Raw genomic sequence first — 20,227 nt, 5'->3', positions numbered from 1 at the left:
GTCTCCATCATGTCTCACTTTTCCTTGCTTTTTCTGTCAGCCACAAAAAGTAAATGCAGCCTTACCACACTGAATATCAGCCTTGTCGTGGGAATTATTACCCCACCTTATACCCGACCGGTTCTCTCCATTATCAAGAATACAATGTCAGATCGCTTGGACATACTCTCGAATTAATGTCTGGAAATGTTCAATAATATCCGCATAATCCAATCGCTAACTACTACCCCCAGCAGCAGGTTCCCTCCGCAACTCCCCTATTGCCTCTGTATTAGATGTCCCATAAGTATCCGCATATCTCCCCACCATCCATTCCCCCACATTCACAGGCGGATACTTGGGACTCTCTCCCGGTCCCAGACATGTAGGAAGACACTCAACCGTATAGTCAGGATTTCCCGAGAAAAAGAACGGAACACTATATCGTTCCTTGCCAGACCGATTGATGACTCGATGTAAATTCGACAGGTAGCGATCGTTGGTCCATCGCATCATCATATTTCCTAGATTCACGACAAACGCACCGGGGACCGGGGTCACGTCTACCCATTGCGAGGAGATGTTGTTCCATACTTGGAGACCGCCCGTCATGTCTTGCAGGAGGATGGTGATGCCGCCAAAGTCTGTGTGTGCGCCGATTCCTGCATCTTGTCAGCGTGGATAGGTCACCGGATGAGATATAGATACCCCTCTCTAACTCAGACGCATTCGGGTCCTGCGATGGATAATGCAGCAGCCGCAGAATAGCTGCTGGACTCTGACAGTACTCATCAAAGGCATTCTCCTCCAACTTCAGCGTCCGCGCAATCATCTTCATAATTCCCTCTCCAAGACCGGTCATCACAGCATGATACTCGTCCACCACTCGCCGGAATTCCTCTGGATCGCTGACCTCCTGCGGATACTGATTTGGTCCATGCCCAAACTTGCCCGCAACGACAGACGGATGGTCGAGCGGATGATGCTTGCCGAGGTAGAAGCCTTCTTTGAGATCGCCCTGGGCGCGTTTCTCAAAGTTCTGCGCGCGCAGTCGCTCATAGCCGAGGTTGAAGCCGCCGATGTCTATTTCATTAGCTCTGTTGCACTTGCTCACATTGAAGAAATGGTACCTTTATCGTATTTCTCTTTGATGTGCGTGGGAAGGTCGAATAGGTCTTTGCTCTGTTTGAAGATAGCCTGCTGCAGATCTAATGGGATGTCATGGTTGATGAGTTGGAAGAATCCAAACGTTTCGCAGGCCTGGCGTATTTCCTGCACCATCTGTTCCTTTGCTGCTGTATCCGGGCCATAGAATGCTGTAATATCATCGTCAATATCTGTGACAGAGGCAGGTGGGGAAGCTCACGTGCGAAATCGACGATGGGGGGCTCTTCAGGATTCATTTTATTTGACCCGAGCTTCTCATGCCAGGGGCTAGTTAGATATATTATAAAATTGACTAGAATATCGGCTTGTTCAGCTTGAGGATTGATTCTTTCATTGAATGTGGATGGAATGTCGACCCCGCATAGACAGGGATTGTCTATCTTTTGCCAGCTATCGCTGCTAATAATAGATTATTCTTTGATAGCATCAATAACAACTCGCGATGAACGACTTATAATACCACGATGTCTCAAACGCCGTATACCCGTTTATCAGGAGAATGAAATATTAAACACAAATTAAACTAATAAATCCATGTTGGACCGGGCACGACCAAGGGGAAGCTCTTTCTGTCAATACTCTGGACTTTGCCCGCGGCGCGGACGCGTAGTTGGGTGAAGATGATATGGGAATATGTTAGTTTATTATGATTAGAGTATTATTTACTTCCACTTCACTATATAGGTTGTGTATACTGACCATTGCGTTGCTCAACATGGCCGAGAACCGTGGGAAGGAAAGCAGGAAAATTGCCAGGTTCTTGCATCGTATGTATATCGGCCTTATTGTATATGTGAGCTAATAGTGTGTAGGTTGTGGGATGGCGAGTTTCCAGGTCCTTTCGGGAATGCGTCTTTTGCACAACTTGCTCCGGCTCTCCCAGATATTGATATTGTTTAACATACTTCTTCAGAATCAGAGATGATAAATTTGATACTATTGATCATGCCTAGGTTTTACATAGTTCTGCAATAAAGAAATCTCTCAATATTGGAGAACTATTCCACAAAGATAGGACTGGTAAAACAGAATGGACAATTGGAATATACTGGATTCCAAGCTTTCTTCGAACAAATCTTATATTCCAGCAGTCCTGTATCACAAACACAAATAATCCCATGCGCCTTGACCTTGTAGGAAAAGTTGATCCTTCTTTTGAAATCTACCCCTTGCCTGCTTCTATTCTGGGATATAGCCTGGAATGTTGGCTTTGGCGATGTTGGCAGCGTATCCACCCTCTCTCCCGGCACGATTGGGAAATAATTTCCATGTGCCATCGACATGTACATGAATTGCTCCCACCTGTGTACCATTGTTGGTTTTCAGACCCACCGTGAGTACCTTCTGCCTATCACTTTTATCCTTGGATGAGTAATGAGCGACAGAGCCCCTAAGCAAAGATGTTAAACAATATCCAAACATCAAAAATTTAAGTGATAACATACTGAAGCTCGGCTTGAGTAATTCGTGGCTCCTTTGTTTGCTTTAGTAAAGTGATATATCTTTAACGATCTACAGATGAATATACTCACGGCTATCTCAATTGAGTTGCAGGCAGTAGTGGCTGAGGATTTCCAATCTTCACCATCTCCCTTGTTTGAAGCTGCGATCTGTTCCACAGGAGTGCCGATATAGTTTATCAAAGTTTTCGAGGCGGACGAAAATCCTCTCGTTACGTTGCGACTCATTATGACAGTTGGTTGTAGGTGAAATATATATATATACAATGTTCGTTTTGGCGAAGTATGGCCCAAAGAGAAATGTCTGGGTTGATGGGAGATGAGACAGGAAAGATCGAGTGGAAAGCCATTGTTTATATAGGATAATTGAAAGACGATCAAATTCTATAAATTGCTTCAATAGCTCGATTCTGAATGTAGGCGCCAGTTTCAAAGTGACATCGAAGGAAGAGCGCTAAGTGATTTGCTCACGCTGGACATTGTATTGAATGCTGCTCCATATTTTTAGTGGCAGTGCAGCCATTGAGATGCGTAACCCACTTGATGAGCGTCTACAAAGTAAATGTCACAAACTGCAAAGGCTTGTGGGCAGCACAGGGTTGATCAGGTGAAAAGGCGTCTGAAGCGATCGACCCGCGAAGTTCTCTATATCAGCACTATAATCACATTGTCTTTTTTTCGTTTTGTAAAACTGATTGGACCATAATGGGGTTCCTATACTACTAGGCGCCGTGACAACTGGTACATGGCCCATGTCATCCCTAAAGGGTATAGCGGGCCCATGCGGGGCGGTTATAGCATCATGCCAAGCAACGACCCGTGACCTACGCGCGCGCGTTGATCACCTCCGGGGCTTCAACCACGGCCTCTTTTTCGCGCCCAGTGCCTTCTCCATCATGGTTATCCCTAGCCACCTAGTCCTTGTTAGCCAGCGCCAATACACCTATCCAGAGGCCCTCCCCAGATAATGATATCCGTCATGCACCGAGCCATAAGAATTCCCCGGAGTATTTATTCTCCTTCCTTACCCCGAGCTGTAACTCGACCGCTCTCCTCGACCTTCTCATTACAGGGACTGGGACGTCCCTTGCTCTTTCGCCACCAACTTCCACGTTCATTTCAGAGATCAGTCATGTCAAAATCAAATAGCGCGTCCTTTCCACGGGAATTTCCGACCTCGGGGTTCGAGTTGTTGGACCCATCATTCAAGATTGAAGAGGAGACACTACCGACTTATTCCCCTGACAAATATTATCCGGTTAAACAAGGAGAGGTTTTCAATAATAGGTATCAAGCGATGACGAAATTGGGCTACGGAGTCACGTCGACGGTTTGGTTTGCTCGGGATTTGGTGTAAGTCATTGGAATAGATCCGTCGTAATTCAGATTCATAAGGTCAATAGATCCTGAGTTGACTAGATAGTGAATCTACATATGTCGTCCTCAAAATATACGTGCTTGGTGAAAATCGAGAGCATGAATTGAATATCTATAATCACATCAATGATATCAACACAAACCATCCGGGCAGAGGTTTTATTCGCCGTCTGTTCGGTCATTTTTTCGTGGACGGCCCTAAAGGCCGCCATGTTTGTCTCGTCCACGAACCTTTGGGAATTAATGCATCCGCGTGGCTGCAACACGTCCCTGGACAGAAAATGACGCTTGGAGGCATGAAGTCTGCGATTCGTCAACTCCTTGTCACCTTGGATTTCCTACATTCAGTTGCCGGTGTCATTCATACAGGTATGATCCGCCATATCCAGTCTAACAGTGTAATGCCATGAAACTAACTGCAGAAGACATCCAGTTGAAAAATATGCTTGTTCCTGCACCCGCACCTTCTGTACTGGCTGCATTTGAAGAAGGGGAAATCAAAGCACCGGCAGCTAGGAAGGTCCTCCCAGACCGAACAATTTATAAGACCTCGTCTTTTCCAATAGGGGATGGTGGGATTCCTTTTCTGAGTGACTTCGGTGAGGCTCGATTGGGCGATGAGCATGATGGAGATATCATGCCAGACTATTACCGAGCCCCGGAAGTTATTTTGAAGTCAAACTGGAACCATAAGGTTGATATTTGGGCAGTGGCCATGCTCGTAAGTCATTCCACCGATAGCGCTCTGAAATCACATACTCATGTATATTTAAAGGCTTGGGATATCGTTAGCCCTCGCACTTTAATCAAGGGTGAAAGCATCGACGGCATATTCGACGATGGTGCACATATAGCAGAACTTGTTGCATTACTCGGCCCTCCACCGCCAGAGTTCCTTGAAAGAACCCATTTAAGCGGGGTATTTTGGGATGAATCTGGTAATTGGAGGAATTTGGTCCCCATTCCTGACCGATCGCTTGAGCGGTTGGCCGAGAATATCCAGGGTGAAGATGTGGAGGGATTTCTGCGGTGGATGCGATTGGCCTTGCAATGGAATCCGGAGGATCGTCCCTCTGCCCTGGAGCTTTTGATGGATCCATGGTTGATGAAGGGGTTGAATTTGAAGACGGGCTAGTCGATGATGTATAAAAATAATTTATGGTTCATCCGTATGGTTTATCGAAATACCCGGATGCTGAGGATGGCCGGGTGGCTGTGTGAATATTTTTCTTCCACTATGATGCAGCAAAGGTTTAGATCACATAAGATCAATTCAAAGACAGACACTACTGCAAAGATGGGATTTTCAATCAATAGAGTTTTACTAAGGAGCACGATATTCGCAAAAGGATATGTATAATAATTGCTGTGTTTAGATGTTCCAGAGGATATATTCCGACGAGAGTTCAAGTATATAAGGCAATCCACCACCCAGTAACTAATTTAAGGACAAACAGTGGAAGTAAGATAATCGAACAAGGAATAAATTTGCGGGGTATCTCTATGCATTCCATCTCAAAGAATCACGCAGACACTGATCTTTTGTTAGGATTAATGTGTTTTCACCATCAGCAAAGACTGCCTCGCATTTCTGTCCCCCAAGAGCTTCCATATCCATTCGCTGCCAGTCCACGGCAAACTCCTCCTCGGTATAATTTTCTAGCATATCAATAACGCCTCCTTCGGAGCACAGCCCAAACTGCCTTAGTCCAATGCCCAGCTGTCCGTAAAGCCCATCACCGGCTGACCATAAAGATCCATCTTCTGTAAGAACCACGACATGTTCCCGTCCTGCCGCTGCATCTTTAACTCTTAAGCGTGCATCTCCACTTCCAGCTGGAATAGTGGCTTCTCTTAATTCAGTACCATATTTATCACTGGTATCTCGGATTTCCGGCCATTTGTCATGCTTGTAGCCCCAGATGAAGAGTTGCCCCGATCCAGTTATACAGATGCTATTACAGGCTCCCGTGGACAGACGACGGATTGGGGGTAAAGGTAGTTTTCTGGGCTCGTAGTCGAGTGCGACGGGTAGTCTTGATGGCCATCTATCAATTTCAATAGGCGTGCCAAGCCAGGCCGCTTCAAACAGCGCATTGTCAAACTCTTCGTCGTCATCGGAGGGCGTCGGTGGTTGCTCTGGAAGACTATTTCCCCAGATATATACCTCCCCGCTCTCTGTAAGGATAGCAAACTCCTTTGTCAGTTTGACGATGGGCGAGCAGAAGGTCGCGGTGTGAAGTGGATGGTAGCTGGGTGGCGACGTTTCGAGAAAAGAACACATGGGCTGCCAGGAATCAAATGAGAGTACAGTGTGCGGATCCTCCTGAAGAACAATGCATACAGCGCCTGAGATGAGGCGGGGGTTCCAATAGTCGACACGCCTGGTGGCGATGTGCTGGATAGGTTTTCCTTTAATAATACTATGCCGTCAGATTCCCTGAGCGACAAGAGCCTCCCATCCCGAGAGAGAAATGTGTATTCATCGGCTAGTCGAATAACAGTTGTAATACAGTTAACATCCAAAACTGCAGTTACTTCTCTGAGTTGATCTTCCGTCAGTGGATCCCAATGGGTGAGATGCTTCAACTTTCCGTCCACTTCAAGAAACGCGGACCCGCTTTCGCAGCTGATAACTCGAATATTTTGGCTTGACTGTGTGACTTCCCTGAGACTCAAGACCCAAAGAGGACAGTGAGGACAGTCCTTGCCCCAATTATTGTGCTCGCAAGGGTGCTCGAGGTTGACGTAGCGTCTAGCGCAGCAGCGAGGCTCCCCAAGACATCCGCGCCTATTGTCCCCACAACCGAAGAGTTGCATTTTTCATGCAGTGCTGTTGTAAATGAGCCGGGGGGCCCTGGGAAAGAAATGTTGGAAAGACAGGAATGATGATAAGAGTGGAGTTCGTGATGGGAGGCGGGGCTGCTATTAATAGCAGTGATCTTCCCCAGATGCCACTAGTCCCAGATAGGATGAGCTACAACCTGGCGGTAACTAATGTAGAAGTGTTTTATACTGGGATTTGATAAGAATGAAACCAGAAGAATATTTAGCAATTCTATTCCAATCGCTCCTCTCAAGCGATAATCCTCTAATGACCAAGGGCAGTCTAGTGTCAGATTCCCACCGATTTGATTGACTTGATAGTAAAACCAAGACATCCTTAACATCCCAAAGGAATAGATGAGATAGGAAAATTCTCTCAGCTTAACAAAAAGCTAAAGCAAGCAGAATGAGTACCATTATTACAATCATCCCCGTCGTGCACATTAGGCGGATTGGTGCACCCAAAGTTCGCCTGATTGGCAGCAAAGGCTAGGATCGCATCATATCGGTCTTTACAGATTTTGCTTGTGAGTGGCGTAACAAGATCGGCTATAGGTGGGCTTCCCCGGGTGATATATTTGAAGTTGAAAGTTGGGTTGTTTGGCACAGGGATCCTGACGGAGATAGCACCCGGGGGCGGAAGAGGTGCCTTTCTGTTGCTTGTTAGCATATCGACAAGGAATATAGAGATTGGGATACGTACACATAGAAGACTTGGTTGTTGGGAAACCAAACCTCACAGACTCGATCTGCGAGGATCTTGACGTTTGTCCAGAGCGCAATGGGGGAGGCCAGCGGACCTCCTTGACATTGCTGGCGGCGGCCTAGTGAGTTGTCGCCGTCATCGCCATCGTCACTGTCATCATCATCGTCACCAGGGTGGGGAAGTTCCTATACATGAGAATATTAGAATTGGGTCTCTGGCAAAAACTTCGATGTGAATGTACCGATGCCTGGGGTAGAGAAGTTATATTAGAAGGTGGCGGGGCCGCAATATCTGGCCGAGTTGCCACCAACGAAGAATTGCTCGGCTGGACCACTGCGGAGGCATCCGCTGTATCAACTGGAATGATCGGGGCGGACTGGAGAATATCCATGGGCAACGTGTTGTTTGTAGCATCTTCCTGTGCATGGGCAGTCTGGAGAAGATCCAGCATTGCCACAAGCACAATGGCAATGAAGACAATTGGGTATTGGGCAGAGGCCATGATGGGAATGATTATTAGCCGGATGATAAGCAATAGGAAATTCCGATTGATCTGGAGCACATTTCCTTCTAGATGGAAGGCTTTTCCATTTATACATCCCATATTCATGCGAATCATGTGATCCTCTACATCATTTTTGGATCATATTTACTGCCACAACATCGTCATACCAGCTAATGATACGTTTGGTAACCCCAATATTAGCTTCTCCATGAAAAAGCTGTGTCAGAGAACAGGTGCGTGGCGGACCTTTGATCCTAGCCTGTACCAGATTTCTGGGTTGAGATAAATTTAGACACCATTTTGTCTTTGAAATAGTATATATCTATATCCGACGTACCTGACGGTACAAGGTATAAATATGGCATTTGCAACACTCCCCTCCATACAGTATAAACTAATTGCTGTACATTAAATTTGAATGAGGAAAGATATCAAAATCATGCTGAGAATTTGATTGTCTTGGAAGAATGACAAGCCGTTTTGAATTGTTGAGTAGTGATGGTTTAGTAGTGACCGCATAAACACACGTACGCTGTACGTCATGCATAAAATTCTGAAGGTATCCAGAATCCGAAAACTGTGCTCATAGAAGATATAAAGTAACGTAGTCATGAGCTGTTTATAAGGTCTTTACTTGGCTAGTGATTCTTGTATCTTATTTTAATGCTATCCAAACGTATATCAACAATGAAGGGTGATCAATACCCAACCTGGTGACACGCCGTAAGATCTGAGGCACAGCTCAATACCGCCTTGGTAGAGTGCCAACATTCCAGTGATGCCGAGCTACGCGAGTATATATAATACTGGGCAGTGTACAATCTAGCAATCATGGTAATAAATGATATTCTTTCAGGAGAAATGCTGGTGTGGGTAATTGCAAGCTGCTTCAAAATCATCGACCCGAATAGAAAGTCGGATGTCTTCAAAGATTCCAACTACCATTTGGATTGGTCTGCATATATATTCTCAAGGCCTTGTGCAGATTATCGCGTTCATCTTCTGTGGAAATAACCAATCCAGCTTACAAACGAACTGTCGGCTTTGGGACTGGATCTGACTGGGCTGGTTTTGGTCGGTATCCAGGATACCACTTTATCAGATCGACAGCCAAGATCTGATACATTCTTTCAATGACAGACACACTATGAGGGCAGGTATGGGGGAATAACCAAGGCCTGGTAGATTTGCTAGTTGAAGGCCGCATCTTGTAGTTCGTGCCGCAGACCCCATTGATCGCTTCGAAAAACGCCTGGCAACCGATGCATGGTATTTCTGATAGTCCAATATATGGGTATGCTATGGAGGTATTTTTGCTAGTGTCAGATCGAAACCCTCCGCCTGCCCAAAAATCTTCGGTTTCGTCCTTGGCAATGCGGAGGCACTTGAACATTGTTTTCCAAGAGGCCGGGTTGGAGGGTCTTCCAACTTTGGCATCGTCGTCTCGAGTATAAAGCTCTTCGATGGTGATGATTGATTGGCGAAGGTTGTGAAACGGATGCGCAGAGTCAAGGTTGTCAGTGTCGATATCACAAAACAGAGCGAACTGCGCATTAACGCGGTTTTTCAATTTCTCGAAATGGAAGTTCAGACAGCTATAAGCGAAGATGTTCTGCTCTCGTTCTAGTCCCTCATCGTGGATGTCTTGTGGTCGTAACTGAAGGAAACGGGCGGAGATACGCTTCAAGCCCGCCCAAATTTCCTTGACATGGTTGCATGTTGTATCCTGAATGTCCTCATTTCCCGTGAGAATTAATTCCACACATTTGGTTCTATCGTCTACTCTCAAAGCAGTTGCTAGCACTTCTTGGCGGGGCTTGGAGACGCAGAGATTAGCAAGCGAGTCGAGGACTTCTGCTATGCGACGTGGTTCTGGGAGCGGGGTTTCTTGTGGCAAAGGATAGGTCTGTTGGATATTATGGCGTTCTTGAAGCTTTGCAGTGGCAGTAACAAGATCACGAATATCATCGACAGAGGCATGGATAGGATGACTGCCCACTGCTTTTAGATGGTCGCTTTGTTCCATTTTGTCGAGTTGATGGTGGGATGTCTACAACGGAATGAGAAGGTAATGTGTTATCCGAATGTTTCCATGGTTTAACGACGAATGACCTATTCTAGGCTTCAGTCAACAATCAAAGGACACCAGTATCTCATGCAGCAAAATATCAATCCGTTCTACTGATCCTCGACCTCCGCAGTAGATTTGTGAACTTTCACCAGGCTTTGCTCATCATCAAGATGGCGAAATCCCCTCCAGCGAATGCAACAATTACACTCGTTCGTACAATGCACACGATGCATTTTGAAGTTGGGGATGCTCCCTTCCTGTCCTGCTGGAGCACACCGAATTGCTTTGCAACAGCCACAGCCACGGATACAGCAGCCCAAACGAACCTCACAGTTCCGTCGACCCTTTTCCCACAATTCATCCTCCGAAAGAGAAAAGTAATGATCCACCCAAGCGCCTTGGGGGCATTCCTCGTTTAATTTGGTAAGATTTTGTCCGTTTTTCCAGAGACGCCGCTTGATCTGTTTGAGCTCAGCATCGATTTGAGTCGTGTCACCGAGGGATCTTGGCGTAGCGTTTCGCGCTCTTCGAGAAGGTAGGTTTCGTGTTGAAGGATCTCGTGAAACTTTTTCATGCCGGCCTCCCAGGTTTTGATCGCTGCCTGTTCTTTGTCGTACTGGTCTTGTGACGCCCGAGAGCGGAGAAGCTTTTCCAAGTAACAGTCCACGGGACTAGTAGAGCGGTGCGCGGACGATCGAAAAGGTCAGTTGAGGGTGAATCCCCATAATTTCAACAAGCCGACAATCACGCTGAGAACAGGAAGGTTACCTGGAAGAACTCGAACCACATCGTCGTCGCTGTCGTTGGTGATGCAGGGTGCGATGGCAGATGCAATTAGAAGGGATGTTGGAAGTGGGAGAGAAAGGAAGTTGTTGTTGGGGACATTCTCTTTTCCCAGTGTTTGGGAAAATTACGCTCGGCAATACTGGAAAGAGAGAGAGAGCAGTGAATGATATGACTGTCACGTGCCAGTGTGCTCGTTCCCTTTTGGGAAATCGCTTCTCGGTCGAGCCCCCAAACAATGGCCCTGAAGTGACCTACTACTTTCTTGGTATCACCCTAGTACATGGCATTCGAATCGGAAATACTATATTCTGTTGAATTGTTGATGATTCGGAAAGGTTCTCATTAATTGTCTCGATTGAGTCTCCTCCCTAAACCCAGCCGTTTTGAGAGGCCTCTCTAACGCATATTATGGCACTTTGACACAGACGAAGCGCTCCCTACCACGGCCAGAGGATAACCCATTTACCAGACGAAAGTAAGTCTCAGAGCTCCCAGTCGGGGAGCAAGTCTTTTGTCTGTCGGTTGAGAACAATCAAACCCAACAGATGCGCCTCGTCGCAGCGGATTCCACAACGAAGCACGGAGAAATAAGTGTGGCTTTTGTTTCGACAAGCAGGGGCTAGGGCTTATCCTTTCCTTTGCCTATAAAGACTTCCGTTTGTCTCCAGAGTGATACATCAGAGAATTGAGGTGTTTCAAACTACGGCGATGCGAAGGGCTCATGTACTGACTATTTCGTGGAACGGATCAGGGCAGCCCATCTTACTACTCCTTTCGTTACTGTTACAATATTGCCATTCTTACTGAGAATAGAATAACCGAACTGTTGTTATATCAAAGGGAATTCCGTGGATAGACAGCAGGGGTTCCACTGTTCCAGGGACCGTACCAATTCCTCGAGAGACACGCTTAAGGGCTTGATTCCGGGCGGAATATAAGACTTCATAGATGGGGCCTACTATCAGGAAGAAATATAAGAGTTTTCTCGTATTTTCGTTTGAGGTTGAGATCTTTTCTTGCCAAGGTGTCTTCTTTTTCCCCCGTCCGTTCAGAAAGAAGATGCAAGAAAGCGTGTTTAACCCATAATCTCAAGACGTATATTCATTCTCAATCGATCATCTTGTAAAAGGAATGAGAGGTAGGATTGAAACGGCGAATCAAACTGCGCTCATCGGAGCAATTTTTCAATTGTGTATTCCGACTCATCAATTTCCAAAACACGATTTAATAACATCCGCCCTTTGTTTTTAGACTCAAACCTTGCAACAAATTCTAAATCGTAGACGGCACATAGACTGGAAGCCAGTCTAAAAGGCCATGGGTATGATGCCACTCAGTTTGTGTTGATATTGCAGAAGGAACACAGCCCTCCTTCCAGATTCGGAATTAGGGCAAGTCGCCCAGTGTGACACTGCCACCAACGCTGGTCGAACTGCCTACCAAGCATGATCTGCATCATCTTTATCACTTGAATTAATCAAAATATCCCTTGACCAAAACAAAGATGCCAATGACAATTTCCATCATCACCGACAGGCTGGGTGTACATGTTCGCCCTCTTTCTCCTGGTCGTGACGGTCTTTGCCTTGCAGTTGATCGATAATGATTTGTACTGACAGTCCTTGAGACGGTTTGGTTTGAAACTGTTGGATTCGAATTCTTACGCGTGCTGTCGTTGCCCTCGTTGTTGCCCTGCGCGGATTCGTGCCAACTAAGTTATCCGATTCCGAGCTTAGAGACCTTATAACTAATAAATAGTAAAGCAGACGCGGGATTAGTGTTCGCTTCTCTTTTATCGATAGACTTTTTCAACGGAATAAACGGCTTTGATGAAAAATCCGGCTTTGCGAATATAATGAATAGTACTAGAGACTCTAACAGAAGGCCGACAACTCCAACTCTAGATAAGATTATTACAGCCGCTTTGAATTCCAAATAAAATCACCACGAAACCAACAAAAAATCTATACTCTAGAATGCCTCTTGGACAGGGCATTGGTCATAGACATGATAGTGTCTCTCTCCTTTGGCGTGAATTCCCTCCTGTTTGGTCCTCCGCGGCTTCCATCACCTCCATTGCGACTTGCGGCCCCAGTGAAAATCTCCTCTCTGGCACGCTTTTGGTATTCGACGTTGAACTTCCACTTTTCGGAAAGGTCGGTGGGTAGTTGGCCCTGGAAAGCACGAGAAATGTACTTTCCAATGACAGGGAGGAATTTATATGCGCTGTTTTAGTTAGCGTCGTGTCTCATTCTAGAAGATAGAGGGTACATACTGTCCAGTGCCACCAGTGGCAACAAAGAGGTTCTTATGGTCGGGGTGATAGTCGAAGATAAAGTCACCAGTCGGTGTCTCGTTGTACCAGCAGAGGCATGTCTTTTCGAAGCCTCTTGATACTAGTTCCGGGACAATCTCCTTCAACCCAGCGAGGAGCCGTTGCATTCCCTCCTCTGGAATAAAGTTGGCGCGAGCGGGAATTGCTTGAGTGGGTGGTGAGGAAATATTGTCGGTGGAAGAAAGGGTATACCCGAAACTATGGCAGGCAACCTTGAGATAGCCTGTCTGCTCATGGGGAGGGAAGCTGAAAAAGCCAGTGGACAAGTTGAAGATGATGGGGAGGTCTTTGAGCTTCTTGACCTCTTCGGGGGTAAGTCGGACGAATCCAACAATCTGGGCTGTTGCAGCCATTGTATTCCATGTTGGCACAATACCAGCAGTCCATGCACCAGTGGCCAAGATGAACTTATCACCGGTAACACGGCCACCATTGATCGTCTTGACTGCCTTGACAGATCCATCCGGTGCCTTTTCGAGCTCCGTAACCTGTCCATGAGGGCCAGTCACAAACGACACACCAGCGAGAATACAACGATCACGCAGTCCAGCAATGGCAAGTCCTGCATCCGCCCATCCACCAGAGTTGTTGTAGAAGCCTTCAAAGCCCTCTCCAATAGGAGTTCCTGATACAGTAGGGAAACGGCGCTTCAATGCCTGTGCATCGTCAAGCGTGTGCCAATCCTGGCCCAGCTCAGCCAGAATGACTTTAGTCTTTCTGATGAAATCCGATCCACCAGCTAGCACTGACCCAGCGGAGCCGGTTCGCTGCGACGTCCACACACAAGGAGTTTGGTGGAAAGAGTCCGCATATTCAGGGCTATTAAGCCACAGATCATACGCCTCCTTCGCGATCTCCGCGTAGACCTTGTCACCATAATCGAAGCGGATCACACGGGAAATGTCAACGCTCGACCCATCAGGAACGGGAGGCATTGACCGGTCAAGAACCGTCACTGAACTGAAGCCATCTTCTGCGAGGTGGAGGGCAGTCGACAGGCCAAAAACCCCTGCCCCGACGATGACAATGCGTTGCGTCTTATCCATGCCGAGAGATATGTAGAAATGATACCAACTCTCACATGAGTGGTCAATTGAGAACCCATTTAAAAGAGCCAAATAATTAAAGCACCGGCTCGGGACCGGGATCAGAGCCGCCTTGGCGCCGGCGTGTAAGGCCGTTATATGGTGCGTTCTCCGCGGATAAGTCGTCTATCGTGAAGCTAGAGGGAAAATATTGCTGTTTTGGGACTAGTGTATGAGGAAGCTTGGATCACGTGGAGAACATGCGGGGATAATGTGGGGAAGGCATGACAGCTTTTTGCCCGATCGAGAAAGCATTTGCGAATGTTTGATTTTGCGGCAGATCTGCACGCTTCGATTATCGGTATCTGCGGGTCTAGGCTCTGGCTTGTCTTGAAAGGGCGTAATAATGACATGAGCGGGGATTATTATATGGCAATCGATATGCTAGTCCCGACATTCGGTGAGTTATTACGGTAGTATCAAACTGCGAAATAATACCTGTAGGCAGAAATACTGCCCGGTAAATATTGCCACCGGTATATATGACACATTTCGTGAACGTGAAGTGTAGTGGGGCATTGATAGTACTAGCAAAAGTACTGTCTGGCTATCTATCTTGTAGAAAGTTCGTCCGATAAAGAATGCAGATGGACAATAGGACGGGAGACTTATCTTGGATGACATGCATAATCTATCATTTTTAAGAAGTGTGTAGAGATAATAGTTTGCTTGAAACGGCCAAAAAGAACAAATGATAATTTGACGACAAAACCACCATGATATCATGATCGTATCAACCCCTGTCATTGGACCGACTACCTTATTTAGGTAAACAGTGAGATTATTCCCTTTTCAGCAAATTATCTTCCGTAACGCCATGTTTACACAGTGAAGGGATATGCTTGGGAGATAAACCGCGTGACACAGTAGAGAGCATCAGCCGATCTGATACCCAACATTCCAGTATGAGCGGTTTCTGGTATCAATCGTGTCTGGATATCTGAGGGCGCGGGGCATGGTCAAGGTTACGACATATAAGAAGTTCATCATCGGCCGTCATTGGAGAACCATAAAACCGTTAACTTCCTTCCATCTCTTGAATTATCTACTCTTATCATCTTTCTTCTTCACACACTTCACACTTCACACTTCACAATGGTCTCTTCAATGTGGAGCTATCTCGGCCTCGGTGAGGCCTCCAACTCTACCGTCGAGAAGGATGCGATGCGCGCCCTGCCAGCTTCGTGGTATACCTCCCAGGAGATGTTCGAGCTCGAACGCCGCGCTATCTTTTCGAAAAAGTGGCTTCTGACTACACACAAACTCCGTCTCCCCAACGTCGGTGACTATATCCGCTACGATGTCGCTGGATACCAGTTCATTCTTACCCTCGACCGCACAAAAAAGATCAACGCCTTCCACAATGTCTGTCGCCACCGTGCCTTTCCAGTCGTCACGGAGGAACAGGGCTCGGCTAGGATCTTCTCCTGCAAATACCACGGCTGGTCGTATGGGTTGAACGGTAACCTTGCCAAGGCACCTGGATACCAGGATCTGGATGGGTTCGACAAGAGCAAGAACGGTCTTCTCCCCATCCACGTGCACATCGATGTCAATGGATTTATCTGGGTGAACCTTGACGCAGGCGAGAAGCCAGAGATTGCATGGGAAGATGAATTCAAGGGTATCGATTTGCAGCCTCGATTCAAGGACTTCAACTCTGAGAACTTCGAGTTCGACCACACCTGGGAAATGGAGGGCGGGTATAACTGGAAGATTCTGGCAGACAACTACAGCAGGACGACACACCCGGATGTTCCTTCGTTGGTGGATGCCAGCACCATCGATGCTCACTCCAAGCCGGACCAGGTTGCGGCTGGGTTGAAGAATGCCAGTACCTACTACTTCCCTAATGCATCCATGACTGTCTTGTAAGTCTATCCACTCTTCTATATGACTTCATATACTGACTATTTAGACCACACTTCTTCTTCCTGCAGCGCCTCGTTTCCACCTCCCCCACCACCTCCATCATGAAGTACGAAGTCTACCGCCACAAAGAATCAAAGAACGAAGACTTTGAACTCATCAAGTCAACATACAAACGCATCATGTCGGAGGACAAAGACCACTGTGAGCTCACCCAGAAGAACCTCAACGCTGGCGAGCTGCACCCCGAAATGGAAAAAGGACCCCTCTACTTCCAGAAAGTCGTTCGGGACGCCGTCACAGAACACAGCCAACGCGAAGAAAAAGCCAAGGAGGAGATCTGGCCAGCCAGACAGAGTCTGCCCAAGACTGCAGATGCAAAGACGAGTGCGAAGGATATGCAGTTCTGCTCGAGTCTGCCGTCTTGTGGCGCGGGGAGTGAGTGTTGCTCGAATCTGGGGGCACCAGCGGCGGCGACGGCTTGGTAGTTTATCTTATTACTATTATTGCGTTTTGATGATTTGATTTCTATAGAATTGCATTGATATTTAGCCTAGCTATGATTTATGATTAATTTACTGTTATTCAACATCTCTATCTCGACAGGAAAACCGTAAGGAAAGAAAAAAGATGCAACATGGATCGGCCTAATTCCATAAACATATGCCCATGGAAGAGAGATAACTAGTACATTGATTCTTATATTGTGCACACATGATAAATTAGTCTTGGTATCTTCAGCCACTCACCACAGGAAATATATCGAGTTCGTATAGTAAAATTACCTTGAGATATCTCCAGAGTCATCTCTTATCTTTTGGGCCGCCAGCTATCATGCATATACTTATCTGTTGTTGTTGAACCTTTTTTCTTGTCCAACGCTGTGCATGGACATCCAACGTCCAGATGGAAATCGACGCCGGATCGGGTAATCAGACCCCGCCCGATGTCGATCACCTTCCTCTCTTGCCTGGTGTCTTATCTTAATCTTAGAGCTCCCTTGACAAATTCTGGAATCACCCAATATTTTATTGAGATTATCTATTCGGCTAAAACGGTGATCACCATGATCAATCTTCGTAAAATCAATAATATTTTAGTATATTCTTGACTAAAGGGGTGGGGCTGAGGAATGTGCTTATTGTAGTTGTGGTCTGCTATATATTTCTAGCAATGTAGGTTATCAACAAGAAAATTAGTATAGAATGTTTATCTTCCAGATTAACAGAAATGTTGTTCAGTTAAATGCTCAATCAAATATAGAAATATAATTCAATAAGATAGTCCGTATCATGAAATAGTATTCTCGTAATTCTTCTAGTTCCCACTTATCTACAACAAAGACTTGAAAGGTCGGTCAACAGACGATCCATCGCCATACAAACGACTCATCTGCGGATCATACAACGGCTCAGCCGTGATGGTAGCCCTGATCTGGCGCCCAAAATACTCAATCTCGACAGCATCACCGATGTCGAGAAGGCCAGGTAGCCAAGCATACGCTACAGGCTTGCCGACCGTATACCCAAACGCAGCACTGGTCACGTATCCGACCGGTTTGCCGCTGTAATATACAGGCTCCTTACCGAGGATGACGGAACGGCCATCATCAACAGTGAGACAGCGTAGTCGTCGAGCGAGTGCTTGTTGTGAGCGTCGTTGGAGTGCAGTCTTCCCAACAAAGTCTTCCTTTTTGCTCGTGTTAATGGCAAATGCGACTCCGGCTTCGTATGGATCGTGTTCAGTCGTCATATCTTTGCCCCAGATCCGGTAACCCTTTTCGATTCTCAATGCGTCGAACGCGTGGCGTCCTGCTGCGATGATACCATGTGGCTTTCCTGCTTGGGAGATAACATCCCAAAGTCGATGTCCGTATTCAGCGCTGCATTGAATCTCCCAGCCAGACTCGCCGACGTAGGACTTTCGAAACATGGTAACTGGGATGTTGGTGATGGTCGCTTTCTTGACGCCGAGATAAGGCAATGTTGGGTTGCTTAGATCATCAGTGCTGATCGTGCTGATGACGTCTCGGGAACGAGGTCCCCAGAGACCGATGCTGCATGTACTGCCTGTGATTTCGCGGACTTGTACCCATTGCTGCTGTTGTTTGGCTTCGTAGGAAAGATAGGCTAGATCGGTCGCAGAGTTTGCATTCACCTGGAAGACTTCATCGTCGAGGCGTGAGATGAAAATGTCACTGCGGATTCCGCCATTGCTGTTGAGAAGAAGGGCGTAGACTATTGACCCAGGCTTTGTAGCAATGACATCTCCGGTGCTTAGCCGGTTAAGCAGATGAGCGGCTCCAGGACCAGACACTTCAAAGCGATGGAAAGTAGTCATGTCGTACATGGCGACTGCATTGCGCGTCCTCCACGCCTCTGCAACAGCAATGGGCGAGTAGAACTTCGCTGACCAGGAGTCTCGCTCGACGGGCTGCCACTTGGAGGGGAGATATTTGAGCAAATGCCTATTTCCCTCATACCAGGATGGATGTTCCCAACCTCCAACCTCACGGAAAACAGCACCTAGAATCCGCTGCTGATGGTAGAATGGAGTTGTTCGAAGCTGCCGTGGTGACTCCTTCGGCTGTAGTGGATGAAGGATATCGTATATTTCGACAAAGTTCTGTTGGGATGTCTCGCTGACATAGTTGCGGCTTAATTGGATAGCTTCAAATCGGGACAGCTCGCATTCGGAGACATCAATGTTAGACTGGCCAGTGGTGAGGATCTCAGCGACTGCTCGTGCGACGCCGGCAGAGTGCGTCACCCAGACAGCTTCAGCGACATAGAAGCCATCGAGCTCTGGTGCTTGTCCGATGACCGGTCCACCATCTGGTGTGAAGGAGAAGATGCCGTTGAAGCCGTCGGCAAGCTGCGTATCTCGGAGAGCTGGGAGAAGGTGCTGGGATTCCTTCCACGCGGGATCAAAGTCTTCCTTGGTGAACTGAAGTCGAGATGGCATGTTCTTTTCATCAACGTTCTTCGAAGTGAGGCCCAATGAAGCTGCCTCTACTGGCATCGGACGGTGGCCATAGTAGCCAATGCCATACTGATCGCCATGTTCACGGTAGTAAAGATCTTGGTCTTGGTGTCGTAGAATGGGATAGATGGCGTTCTTTCCATTTGGTCGGTTGTTAATATCTCTGCCTGCCAGAGAAGGCACCTTGGTCGTCTTCGCATACTGATGCGCCAGAGGAAGCAAAGGAACTTTCACTCCAGCCATGGCGCCTACTTCGACGCCCCAGAAACCAGCACAGGAAACGACGATATCCGCGGGGATGATGCCACCAGGGGTATTGACGCCTGTCACTCGGTGGTTCTTCTTCTCGATGCCGGTCACCGGTGTCGACTCAATATACTTCACGCCAGCTTGACGCGTACGCTCGATAAGCAGCTGTGTCGCACGCGCAGCCAGCGCCAGACCATCACTGGGAATGTGTAGACCCCCAAGCACGATATCCTTATTCAAAAGAGGGTACATCCGTATACACTCCTCCGCACTGACAAGCCTTGCATCTATCCCCCACGAAACCGCATATCCATGTTTCCGCTTCAACTCCTCCACTCTCTCTGGCGTCGTCGCCACCTCGAGTCCCCCAACCTGATTAAAGCAATCAAGACTGAGTAACTTGTCCACCGTATAACTGGCAAACCGAGTCATCGTCTTGGACGGGCTGGTCTGAAACACGAGACCGGGGGCATGTGATGTCGAGCCGCCCGGCATGTGCAACGGGCCCTGCTCGACGACAGTAATGTTGTTCCATCCTCGCGAGACCAGTTCGTCGGCAAGGTTTGTGCCCACGATGCCGGCTCCGATGATGACGATGCGTGGTGTTGATGGTGGCATGATGAAAAGATGATTGTGTATGGTTGACAATAGACATGATGCTATTTGTTATATATTATCTCTGGATGGTTATCCTATCGCCTTGCTATCTCCGCACCTCCCGGCATGGTATCTTTGTTGGATGCAGTGATGTGTTACCCCGCATGGCTATTTCGGGATGCTCTGGACGGGGATACCCGATTGGGATACGATTTCCATCCACACATATCAAC

General features: G+C 47.2%; 9 protein-coding genes across 9 annotated transcripts; 2 read left to right on the top strand and 7 right to left on the bottom strand.

Moving 5' to 3' along the window:
• Positions 1-23: 23 nt before the first annotated feature.
• Positions 24-1,477, bottom strand: ASPWEDRAFT_41116 (isopenicillin N synthase family dioxygenase). The gene is made up of 4 exons (XM_040835477.1): positions 1,346-1,477; positions 1,110-1,295; positions 688-1,062; positions 24-641 (listed from the first exon to the last, which is right to left on the bottom strand). The coding sequence occupies exons 1-4, from the start codon at positions 1,380-1,382 to the stop codon at positions 217-219; spliced, it is 1,023 nt and encodes a 340-aa protein (XP_040689562.1). The 5' UTR covers positions 1,383-1,477; the 3' UTR covers positions 24-216.
• Positions 1,478-2,325: 848 nt separating this feature from the next.
• On the bottom strand, positions 2,326-2,834 carry ASPWEDRAFT_172672 (uncharacterized protein; the record flags this gene model as incomplete). The annotated part of the gene is made up of 3 exons (XM_040830955.1): positions 2,326-2,536; positions 2,592-2,620; positions 2,679-2,834. 3 exons carry the CDS (start codon positions 2,832-2,834, stop codon positions 2,326-2,328), a joined length of 396 nt encoding a protein of 131 aa, XP_040689561.1.
• Positions 2,835-3,738: 904 nt separating this feature from the next.
• On the top strand, positions 3,739-5,118 carry ASPWEDRAFT_51813 (uncharacterized protein; the record flags this gene model as incomplete). The annotated part of the gene is made up of 4 exons (XM_040837656.1): positions 3,739-3,959; positions 4,030-4,352; positions 4,409-4,704; positions 4,759-5,118. The coding sequence occupies 4 exons, from the start codon at positions 3,739-3,741 to the stop codon at positions 5,116-5,118; spliced, it is 1,200 nt and encodes a 399-aa protein (XP_040689560.1).
• A 97-nt stretch (positions 5,119-5,215) lies between these two features.
• On the bottom strand, positions 5,216-6,463 carry ASPWEDRAFT_531814 (uncharacterized protein). Its single transcript, XM_040837845.1, has one exon. The coding sequence runs from the start codon at positions 6,265-6,267 to the stop codon at positions 5,485-5,487; it is 783 nt and encodes a 260-aa protein (XP_040689559.1). The 5' UTR covers positions 6,268-6,463; the 3' UTR covers positions 5,216-5,484.
• Positions 6,464-7,185: 722 nt separating this feature from the next.
• ASPWEDRAFT_28482 (uncharacterized protein) lies at positions 7,186-8,017 on the bottom strand (the record flags this gene model as incomplete). The annotated part of the gene is made up of 3 exons (XM_040833138.1): positions 7,186-7,462; positions 7,513-7,700; positions 7,757-8,017. 3 exons carry the CDS (start codon positions 8,015-8,017, stop codon positions 7,186-7,188), a joined length of 726 nt encoding a protein of 241 aa, XP_040689558.1.
• Positions 8,018-9,044: 1,027 nt separating this feature from the next.
• Positions 9,045-10,046, bottom strand: ASPWEDRAFT_172669 (uncharacterized protein; the record flags this gene model as incomplete). Its single annotated transcript, XM_040830954.1, has 1 exon — positions 9,045-10,046. One exon carries the CDS (start codon positions 10,044-10,046, stop codon positions 9,045-9,047), a length of 1,002 nt encoding a protein of 333 aa, XP_040689557.1.
• Positions 10,047-12,696: 2,650 nt separating this feature from the next.
• ASPWEDRAFT_156127 (NAD(P)/FAD-dependent oxidoreductase) lies at positions 12,697-14,258 on the bottom strand (the record flags this gene model as incomplete). The annotated part of the gene is made up of 2 exons (XM_040829697.1): positions 12,697-13,103; positions 13,153-14,258. 2 exons carry the CDS (start codon positions 14,256-14,258, stop codon positions 12,842-12,844), a joined length of 1,368 nt encoding a protein of 455 aa, XP_040689556.1. The 3' UTR covers positions 12,697-12,841.
• A 1,134-nt stretch (positions 14,259-15,392) lies between these two features.
• Positions 15,393-16,654, top strand: ASPWEDRAFT_110643 (aromatic ring-hydroxylating oxygenase subunit alpha; the record flags this gene model as incomplete). Its single annotated transcript, XM_040828194.1, has 2 exons — positions 15,393-16,168; positions 16,216-16,654. The coding sequence occupies 2 exons, from the start codon at positions 15,393-15,395 to the stop codon at positions 16,652-16,654; spliced, it is 1,215 nt and encodes a 404-aa protein (XP_040689555.1).
• Positions 16,655-17,297: 643 nt separating this feature from the next.
• On the bottom strand, positions 17,298-20,107 carry ASPWEDRAFT_41107 (GcvT family protein). The gene has a single exon (XM_040835476.1). The coding sequence runs from the start codon at positions 20,013-20,015 to the stop codon at positions 17,499-17,501; it is 2,517 nt and encodes an 838-aa protein (XP_040689554.1). The 5' UTR covers positions 20,016-20,107; the 3' UTR covers positions 17,298-17,498.
• Between the last annotated feature and the right edge of the window lie 120 nt (positions 20,108-20,227).

Source organism: Aspergillus wentii, assembly GCF_001890725.1.
Source record: "Aspergillus wentii DTO 134E9 unplaced genomic scaffold ASPWEscaffold_4, whole genome shotgun sequence".
In the NCBI taxonomy this organism is placed as follows: Eukaryota; Fungi; Ascomycota; class Eurotiomycetes; order Eurotiales; family Aspergillaceae; genus Aspergillus; species Aspergillus wentii.
This window is presented reverse-complemented; position numbering and strand designations above follow the sequence as displayed.